The sequence below is a fragment of the Daucus carota genome, chromosome 3, assembly GCF_001625215.2.
Source record: "Daucus carota subsp. sativus chromosome 3, DH1 v3.0, whole genome shotgun sequence".
Classification (NCBI taxonomy): Eukaryota; Viridiplantae; Streptophyta; class Magnoliopsida; order Apiales; family Apiaceae; genus Daucus; species Daucus carota.
The window spans coordinates 61,771,716-61,782,911 of NC_030383.2; the positions used below are offsets into that span (position 1 = coordinate 61,771,716).

The window sequence follows — 11,196 nt, forward strand, 5'->3', positions numbered from 1 at the left end:
ATCTTGCTTGTTAATTTAACAAGTTCACAAGTTTCATCATCCAAATCTACCTTATCTTTCTTCATCCTCTTCAAAATTACACGAGGCTTTTTGCCAGCATTTGCATAGGTTCTTAGAAGTCCATTGAATAATTAATACACAACTATAATCAAATCAATAGAACATTGTCATTAAAAGACAGAGGACTTCCGAGTATTGCATTGCCAAATTACAAAAAAAGATAAAAAAAATTGCTCCGACCAACAAACATCATACATATTTGATTAATTTAGAAAAATTGCTTATTGCTTTTTAGTTTGAAGCTGTTTGATTTAACTTCTTTTATATCTTCGTAAAATCGAATTTCAAAAAAAAAAAAATCTAATTTTTTTTTTTTAGCATTTTCAACTTTATAAGTCGAAAGTTGACTCATAGGTTCTTTACGCAAACAATATGTTATTTATGAATAACATGAATAACGAATAAGCTAGCCAAACGGCACCATTGTTTCTCAATTTACGACAAGTAACTAGAAACATCACCAACACACATCTTGCTAGTTAATTTAACAAGTTCACGAGTTTCATCATCCAACTCTACCTTATCCTTCTTCATCCTCTCCGATATTACAAGGGGCATTTGGCCGGCTTTTGCATAGGTTTTCAGAAGTTCATTGTATATCGTTGTATTCAATTCACTGCCATGACGAAGAATAACCAGCAATTGCTCGGCCCGCTCAATATTTTTGTGCGCTTGAATGATTCTGTAGAGCTCTCGAACCAATTTCTCATTGAACTCCCATTTCTTCACACTAGCTATGGCTTTCTGGAAACTAATCAGAGCCTTTTCCAAATCATTCTGTTTCAAATATCCCCAGGTGAGTAATTCCCAAGTAGAGCAGCTGGGAGTGATACCTTTTTTCACCATTTGTTTGTGAAAATCTTCGGCCATTTCTATTTGACTTTTGTTGATATAGGCTGCAACGAATAAATTTGCAATCCTGCAGTCCTTAGTTGGAGACACGGACTCCCATTCATGGAAGAGCTTATGTGCTTCTTTAAACTCTTCCAGTTTCAGTTGTGAACTGATCATGTTAGTATACTCCTCATCGTTCAGTTTTGGATAGGTAGACTTCATCTTCTTCCATATTCGTCGAATTTCAGCCTTATTTCCCAGGCGTGTATGCAAACTAATAATGGATACATATGCCGTCCGTACTTTACGAGAAGTCTTTTTCTCCATTTCCTTAAGGCTAGCAGCTGCTTTCTCAAGGCATGAATGATTAATATACATGTTAGTTAATGTACTGTAGGTCACCCAGTCCGGTTCTACGTGTGCCTTCTTAAGCTCAAGAAAGACATTTTCTGCAATGTCAATGTCATCCAGCGAAGCACAGATTCTTAGCCACAGGTTGTAAGTTAAAAGATCAGGCGAAGTATTCTTCTTCAACTTCTTTATCATTCGTAATGCCTCCTCCACTTGTCCATTTGAAATGTACAAAGAAATCATATGGTTATACGGTAGAGGATTCTTTGTAAAACCACATTCCAACATTTTTTCCATCAGAGCTTCAGCTTTAGATGAATCCTTATTTTTCACATAATTGTGCAGAAGGGAACTGCAGGCTAGTTGGCCTCTCATCTGTTCGGGAAGATCTTCAAAGAACTTTTCTGCACTGTTCAAACCACGAACTTTTGAAATCAAATCTAAGTGGACCGCATAATCTCCTTCCACCAACTGCATATCTTCTTGGGTTTTCATCCACTCACAAATCTGCATGAATAAAAAAATATATTTAATTTTGTTATTGCAAGGAATGTAGATGACCAGATGAGTTCTAACTACTTAAACTTATTAAAAGGTCAAGTCCCATACATAATCAATCCCCTATCTCCCTGACCAGAGCGGAAAAAATGACCTATATACAATAGAGGAAGGCTCTACAAATTAATTTATCATGTTTCACTACAAAGTTAAACTTCTCTGTATAAGAAAAATAACTCACTCCTTAAAATTTGAAACACATTAATGTCTTTTGTTTTCTCTTGTACTCTCGAGTATTCACACGAATTTAGTTTTTTTATTTCTCTAGTTCACATTAGTTAATTGCTACGTTCTGCAGACCATTTAAATGGCAAGGAATAGCAAGTAACAGCGACATTAGCTCAGAATCAAGAGCCAATTCACCTAAATTACTTTACGAAATACAAGGAGAACTATTAGGGACATGAGATATCATTAACTATTCACAGTTTTATCACTTTTGACCGCAACAAAAAGGGGATTCTGATCACTCAATACTCCACAAAATATTATATACAACTACAACAAACCGCCATACCTAAATGCACAAAAATTACACAACACGAAATGATCAAATTCATAATCAGTGCATAACATATCAGTAAAACAAATTTAGACATTTTAGATAGTGAATACCGCTTAAGTTTCTTGCGTAATTAAACATCACAATTATTTTCATATCACATTATCAAATTACACATACATCCTTAACATACATCCTTAAATACATGTATAAAAACTAAACACTCAAGTTATGCAATGATCTGTTATGTATAAAAACTTAACAACGCGAAATGATCAAGTTCATAATCATTGACAACGCGAAATGATCAAGTTCATAATCATTGCGAATACGCAATGATTATGAACTTGATCGTTGTTAAGTTTTTATACGTTCATTATAACATATAATGAAATGAACCTCGAGGGCGTGTTTATATCTTCGAAGTTTCCGAAGCAAGCGGACATTACGGTTAAGCTCATACTTCCGTATCACATGTCCTTCCTCCTTCCATTTCCGTACAGTTGTAACGGCGCTCCGTTTGGTGTACACTAAGCTGAGGAGTCGCCGGCCGAGCGTGTCTCCGCCGCCGGACTTTGCGGCGGGGGGAGGCGGCGGGGGGTTTATTGGAGGTTTTTGGATGGATTCCGCCGCGACTTCGCCGGAGAAGTGCCGGACGGCGGCTAGGGTTGGGCGGATGCGACGGAGGAACATTTGTTTAGCTTTGGGCTAGTGGGAGTGAATGGGTAGTTTTGTTAAATAAGAATAAGGAGATGGGCTGGGCTGATTTTAAAAGCCTGATAAGAATAAGGAGATGGGCTGTCCTGATTTTAAAAGCCCGATAAAGGAGCGTTCTGATGGGCCTCGGTTGTTTTATAGTATTTTGGGTTTTTATCCCTCGAAATGACTTGGTTATAAATATTTCTTTTGAAATCAAAATATAAAGCAGTCTAATTTTGACTTTTTTATAATTATAAATATTTAAAAATATATCCTTTTAAATATTCGGGAAAGTATAATTTTTGGAAAATTATATTATTTAAAAAAATTATAATTCATATGCAATTCATTTATGTGAATGCTAATATATTCTCTCACAAAATCTATACTATACTGTTAAAGCCGAAACATTAAAAGTTTGGTCGGTCGGTACTTGGGCCGAATTATGTGTCTATCAATACAATCAATTATCTTTTTTAACCAAATATATTATTTTTTTCTATATTTTCTAACTAAAACGACTCAATCTTCTAAATTAACATTGAGTAACATATCAATTATCTTTTTTAATTAAAACACATCATCTTTTCAGATTTCATAACTAAAACGCTGATCTTCTAAAATAATACTGACAACATAATATAAAAAGATAACATTATTATATATAATTATAAATAAATAATCGATTATATTTTTCAACTAAAATTAAAGTTATTTTTAGATACTCTAATGACCTCACAATAATACCGAAATATTAAAAATCTACGATAGTTTTCAACTATCTACCTACACTATAATATATATTATTATACAATATTATCATTAATAACACAATATCGGGTCTATTTATATAACCAATCGTTTTAACTGAAATATATTATCTTTTTATATTTTTTAATTGAAAAATTCAATATTCAAAATAACATCGAGTAATATAGTAATTAATTTTTTACTAAAACATATTATAACATTAATTAAAATTTATAATATATACAATAAAATAACAAATATATTAACCGACTTCCACAGACCACAGTTATAAACTAGTATCTTTACATATTACATAGTCCCATGACAATAACTAAAGCATTCGGATTTAAATTCATTACAATCTGACTAATGTGTGTACATGTAACCTTATTAGATGACAAAAAGATTTATGAATTTGTCACATGCTGAGATCTTTCTTTCCCTTCAGAATCTAATAATTCATTCAAAAGCATTACCTTGTCGCCCCAAGATACATAAGCCCACAAGAAACAAATAATATGTTTTGTTTTCTCAATTTATCAGCCACAAAATATTGAAGAGATAAGAACCAAAATCTCTGTGGTCATAATTTACATCAGTCATGAGGCTGATCACTAACGGAACTGAATTCGGATATAAAGACAATTAATTCATAAAAACTAAACTAAATTTATTTTTGTTTTTCAAAAGTATTTTATAATTATTTTCATTTTGATAATTTTAAAACTAAATTATAAATGAAAAAGAAAAATGAATATAATGCGAGTGAGGAATGAATTACAAAAAAATGGTGGGTAAAGCTAAAAAAAGAGAAAGATAATTTTTATTTTATGTACAACAATAAAAGAAACCGGAGTAATTTTTGATAGAATAAAATTTTTATATAACGAATTGCATGAAAATGTTGAAGAATACTTGACTTCTCTTGACCAACTTGAGAAAACCAGAGTTGCATGGGGGCCTTTCATACGTCTCGAAATCGACTTGAACTATTCTAACTTTCCTTGCAATTCTTCCTTTAACTTTAAGGCACACTATGCATGCAATAATACGACCATGAATGGTCCGCTGAGTCGATGCATATACATAATTGTATGAGTTTTGTGCAAGAAAAAATATGTGCTTGTAGCCATCCGATGATGAGATGAATGACACTTTGCAACACACTTAAATAATATCAGACCATGCATGCTTGGTAAGAATGTATACGGTCTCCTAATCTAGTCCGCATAGTATTGGAACAGATAATCTTTAATCGTGTTGGGTTAGTCTTTTCTGGTTCCGACCGTAGTTGGTTCGACAGAGACATAGAATTAATTAGTGGGTTAGATGTGTGCACGAGTATTGTGGAACTCACAGTCGCTCGATGAAGCTGACCAAAAAGCCGTGTCTGGCGCCAAGATTCTTGGTGCATCATATATTACAACTACACCTAGCCTAGATGTTATGTGGTTCAAGGGGTTACTTAGATTGTTAATGAGAATCGAGAATAGGAACGAGAAGCGTGGAAGTAGAAGTGGAAGTTAACTTGAATGATATGGATTCTATGGTGTAGGCGGGAAATAATTTACTCATCTAATGATAACGAGGTTCCATGACAAACAAATAAATATATATATAAACCGATTCTTGTTAACCAGTATCATTAATCATGAAACACACGTCTTCTAAACTGGAGGTGACACACAAATGACAGGAGGTCTTACCAGGATTAACATTCCTCTTCACTCGAAAGCCCATGATCAAGCGAGCCTAAGCTCTTAAAATCTCAAAGTGTTAGAAGGACGGGTTTACCATGAACGATCATTCTAAATTTATCATTGGAAACAGATTAGAGTTTCGTGATGGCAATCATCAATTAGCATAAAATTACTTACTACCTAAGTTTCACACTTACTTTTCTTGACCATCTCCCTTTATTCTTTAGTTCTGTGATCCATATCTTGCAAATATTCTTACAAGATCTCCATCAATGTACGAAGGGCGCATTGCCCGGGAACATCAAGACATGTATCGTGTGTGTGTTGTACTCCATGCCTGATGGTGCCATTTCTGTTTGCATTCGACAGAGATAACCATAGATCTCAAGTACACAATTCCGTGATGCGGAATGAATTTGACTACCATATCAGATTGTCTCACGAGTGCTGCTGTTAAAAAGGAATGAAATGTGTAGCTGGTATGTATAGTCACTTCGCTTGATATGATCTTAGCACTCCTTCAAAATTTTTACATATGGACTCCACTTCTGTAACGTGGGGCGGAACGAGGGAGGCTAATCTGAGTAATCTGAAAAATTAGTGATTTATTTTTAAAATTTTCAATAATGTTTTTTTCCTTTAAAATCAGCAGATTTCTTGGTATGAACCATGGCTAATTGCTCGAGTATTAGGGGTGTTTGGTTTATGGTTAATGAGGCCAGTTAACCGGAATCGGAACTTCAATCTCATGCATAAGTGTTTGGATTAGTTATTTGGTTGTATGGAAGGGGAATTACAATCCTTTTAGGTGGTTAAATCATACTCTTCCCACCCCCTGGTTTCCAAACCATTCCCATTCCCATTAACCCTCGTTCTCATTCCTGATTCTCATTCACAACCTTAATCCAAACGCCCCCTTAATATGACCATTGAAATATACAAAAAGGCGATTTCCGTACCTCATATGTGTTATTTTCATGTCCCGGATCAATGCAACTGTACAGATGAGATGATTTTTCCGCTGATTGGTGATTTTGTTGGTCAAATCATAATCAGGCACCGCACCATGAACCCGGGTACAATGCATGTACTGAAAATGTACTCTGGAATGATCAAGCAAGCATATGAGTAATTGGAACAAGGGGATGTTACTGGACATTTGCATGGTAATTTTACTAAAAACACAAAAAATACGACCCTGCCAGCTCTTGCATTATGATTTTTTGCCACTTCTAAATAATTAGCAATGTTTTGTTAGTGACTGATATTGAAAAAAGTATTGTTAGCATTATCAAAAATCGCATTTACTCGCGTGTTTCTATGAATGTTTTGAAGACAGATGAAACAAACACTAGAAATCGTCTACATGCAGATGTTTATGCAATCCCCAGCAGCTCACATTGTCACATAATTGAGTCGGGATTCTGACATGATTGTTGCATCATATCTTACTGCGGTTATTATGACATGTAGGAGTAAAACTAGGCGGAAGTATGTTGTGGACCTGAGCCCTAAAACAAATATGATGTATCTTTGCATGTTACTCTTACTGGTATTTTTTCTGCAATGTCTTTTCCTTATGATAAAAAGAAAAGGAACTTCAACGTGTGGAAACCCTAAATTCACGCTGCGAACTGGCCCTACTTTTTTGCCCTTTGATCTACCAAAGTTGTGTGTGTGGAAGTGGATGCATTAAGCAACCCTAGTTGTGAATGACCCTTTAAGCTTGTGATTTCTGACAGAGGATTTTTAGGCCAAAAATGAAGATCTGCTTGTCGGAAAGATCAAATGGAGGCAAATTAGTTTGGTGTGTCAAGGCTCTACACTAGAATTGCTTTTGCGTATAATGAACAAGATAGTAGCATACGTTCAGTATCTGGGACGGATTCTGGAGGTGAAGGTAATATATGGAACAAAGTTCCAACTCGGCTACTCAACTTTAGTGCTAATACTACTAGGACAGAACTCAGGGAGCTCGTGCCCCTCGGTCCCAAAGTGGCTCTGTCGTTATACATTAAAGCACGGAAACAAACAAGTGGCTTGTTATGAAACAGAGTAGTCCATAGAAAATGGTTGGAATCTTGAAAAGAAGATGGGGAAGAAGAACATGGACCAGATGGGAATTCATCCTTTTGTTTTGTGGGAGGTCAGCAAAGGGTGTACTCATGGGTCCGATTTCTGATAGTTACCGCTCTTGAGTGCTTCTTAATCATACACCCTCAGGCTTCAACTTGCCCTCACTGGCATAATTTACTATTTTGGATCTTCTGATATCCCTTCCAAGGTTGTACCTCTGGGAAACATAACATCGGGCTCAATCAGAAGTCATTTTATAACTGCGAAATGTGACAGCTTGAATCTTGTTGTGCTCATTAGCATCACAGACAGCATTAAGTTTGTACTATCACATATTTAAGACTTTAGTTCCAAGTAGGCTCTAATGTGTACGTTTGATTTGTCCGCGTTTACATATTCCTCATGCATGTGTGTGATTAATCAAGATTAGTGGACTAATTACATCTTCATATTCCATGAATTCTTGTTAAAAATATAACAAAAGATTATCATTTCTGAAAACCCTGTAACACAAAAGCATGCAGTTGAACCTACTAAGTACTGATATAATTTTATTACAAAAGTGAGCCTTCAAATAGGCCTTGGACTCAATCGCCAAATGTTTCAGACGCTCAGCGGATTTGTGACAATATACTAACCACACCATGCAGAATTGCAGAAAAAAGTTATGAATTTCAAGAAATGGCAACCCACAAGGGTCCCCAATTAGGTATCTCTTTGCCTCCTCTGCCACCTTCTTTGCACCTACTTGGCCTAGCAAACTCTCCGATTCCAAATTCTTGGCCTGTTCGGTTATTTTCATCCAATTCTTCATGCCAGCCATCTTCATTGGCCTCATTATCAGATAATAATTCAGTAACATTTTCATGCTCAAGAACTTCCTCTTCATCTTCATCTTCTTTTTCGTATACTACTTCCTCCATTTTGTTCATCTCGCAGTCACAATCAACTGAACATTCCTTCTGTAAAGACAACCTAAGCCTGCCATTTGTGCGGTCAGCTTTGAAGTAAGTACGACAGGAAGACACTGCCACCGCGTTGATGATCAAACGTCCTCCCTCACGACGAGGCCTTACTTCTACACCATCTGAGCCACTGATTGAAGTAAGAGGAGGAGGAAAGCTACACTTGGAAGTGCTTACCTTGGTGAATTTTCGGTAACTAGAAGTATTTTTGTTGAATGAAGGTGAGGAAAACTCATCTAATTGCCGTGATTTTTCCATGTAAAGGGTGGAGTATTCACCAGTTAGCTGCATTTTCTCTCTTTCCCATGAAAAAGAAGAGAATTCGTCGCTGCTAGTGTCGCTTCCTGTCTCACATCCCAAGCTCTCAGTGCACATCTCCAGGCCTTTTGAGCTTAGTGCTGAAGAAGAGCTTTTGACAAGTGGATGGACATACACTTCCTCATTTTTCGTCACGTCTTTAGTATTCTGAGACGGGTTGATCAGAGCTTCAATGAAGTTCCAGCCACCCTTGTTGCATTTTTCTACACTTTTGAGATTAGTATCATCATTACCATTGTTGTTATTCTTTGGATTCTCCTCAATGGGTTGGAAAGCTAGTGACAATGGCGGCGAGATTTTGTGCCTTGAGACACAAGGTTCGGCGAGTCTAGGCTCGAGACATGATTGTAAACCTTGACACACAACCGAGGACATTTTGCTTCTCGAAAATGAACGAAACAGAGTATTAAAACAGGGGAAACAGAGTATTAAAAAACAGGGGAAACAGAGCTATTTAGGTTAAAGAATGGTGAAAACATGAGAAAAAAGTGCATGGATAGAGGGAGTATATATAGGTGAAGAAAAGAGCTGATATAACCATCGGCTCTGGTTCAATGGTATCTCTCTCACTCTTTTCACGAGATATCATGTAACCCCTGGTCCAATGGTATCTCTCTCGCCCTCTTCACTAGTCCGGTGATATCTCTCTCGCTCTCTTCACAAATATCCTCTGACCTCTGGTCTAATGATATCTCTCACGTTTTCTTAACGTGATATCAGGTGTGTGAGTGTGCTTAATCATAAAAAAATAAGGCTGACATACTTGTCAATGAAGGAGAGAGATTAAGAGAAAAGCGAAATTTTGATGCCCACTAAATTATGCAGCTTTTAACTTGTCCACACATTATTAATGAAAATATATAATGCGTGAAAATTATAATATCAGGTTTTCTATTGGCTGGATTGGCATTTGTTGTGTATATCATAGCAACATGATTTGATTGGCTACGTACGAAATAAGCATTATTTCCCAGAGTATCAAATTTGATGGTCCCTTATATGTCACAAACGAGCATTCTTCACTGTATTCATTCGAAATGATTACTAAGCATCCACTGGGTTCTTTAGCAATTTTGGTAAGCAGCGTTCAAGACATTATTTCTAAAACATCCAAGAATTGTGTCCATTCAGCGTTTCACAGCTTATTTTGGTGAAAATACGTATTGCAGAACACCTTAGTTTGTCTAGGATTTTGGACTAACTGAGCGATAACAGAGAAATAAATTAGATAGCTGATATCATAAAATTACGTAGCTTACGGACCATATCAACTCCCTGCTATACGTATGGTTTGGGATCAGATCTCTTTTCGTGAAATCTTCCACCATCTCTTCAACTTGGGTGAGCGTCCAAGAGCAGGTGAGGTTCGAACCCCGTGACCTTTTGAATCAACCCAGAACTCTGTTTATATCTAAGAGTTCTGACAGTTTGGTTTTAGAACGGGATTAGTCTCATCCAAATTCCAAATTATACTAATGACAACATATAAAAAAAATTAGGATATAAATTAAATAATTCTTTTTTCAGAAATCAAGAAATCTCCTATGCTAGGACAGAATGGAGACTTCAGAGTTCAGGGTTGAAGTGTCCATCGACACACAATATGCTCTGGTTTGAACAATTACAGAGCTAAAACAAAGGGCGGACGGGGAGAGGTTTACTTTGACTGAAGTCTCGACTCAGTTTTTCTTCGAAAAGTCAATACATTTTATATACGAGTCTCGTTTAATTTTGAATATCCAATGAAAAATTATTTTATTTTCTGCAATTTGAGCTCATGAATTGTTTTAGCATATTAACACAGTTCAAATTTCACACTGCATATTTTAGTCTCCTTGATTTCTCTTTTAAAAATGGAGAATGTGTTCTAGTTCATTATATTCGAAAGTAATGATCATTAGAGTAATATTATAACCTAATGCTCGTCAACGAACGCCAGAATCATTGCTGAAAGAAGAGCTATAAGAACCTTAATTTTTCGGCCATAGCCTCCTACTAATTGGTCGATCACCGTTATTCTCTTCACAAAATTAAAAAAACATATAGAGCCACTAGGTCAACACATCATATTCTTCGTGTTAATGTAATACCTCCACTTACATCATGTTTTTCAAACATCTGCTGATACGAGAAGTCTTGTGCACTGAATACATTTTCCAGGCATCTGCTGATGCTGATACGAGAGTCTTGTGCACTGGATACGAGATGTTATCAGCGGAACACAGTGATAGTGGTCCAAAAGCATTAGAATGAAGAGGAAGAAACAAATGTAGCTCAGAAGCTAGCCTTTATTGGTTAGAAAACATACAAGTTCTGGTTCCAACTTCCAAGCACTCAAATTCGCCTTATCGAATATATCCCTTAGCTCACCGTCACTCACTCT

At 36.1% G+C, this 11,196-nt stretch overlaps 2 protein-coding genes across 2 annotated transcripts; both read right to left on the reverse strand.

Moving 5' to 3' along the window:
• Window positions 1-455: 455 nt before the first annotated feature.
• Window positions 456-3,026, reverse strand: LOC108211285 (pentatricopeptide repeat-containing protein At4g02820, mitochondrial). Its single transcript, XM_017382842.2, has 2 exons — window positions 2,705-3,026; window positions 456-1,752 (listed from the first exon to the last, which is right to left on the reverse strand). The coding sequence occupies exons 1-2, from the start codon at window positions 2,996-2,998 to the stop codon at window positions 496-498; spliced, it is 1,551 nt and encodes a 516-aa protein (XP_017238331.1). The 5' UTR covers window positions 2,999-3,026; the 3' UTR covers window positions 456-495.
• A 5,028-nt stretch (window positions 3,027-8,054) lies between these two features.
• On the reverse strand, window positions 8,055-9,499 carry LOC108213425 (protein FANTASTIC FOUR 4). Its single transcript, XM_017385215.2, has one exon. It carries the CDS (start codon window positions 9,186-9,188, stop codon window positions 8,205-8,207), a length of 984 nt encoding a protein of 327 aa, XP_017240704.1. The 5' UTR covers window positions 9,189-9,499; the 3' UTR covers window positions 8,055-8,204.
• Between the last annotated feature and the right edge of the window lie 1,697 nt (window positions 9,500-11,196).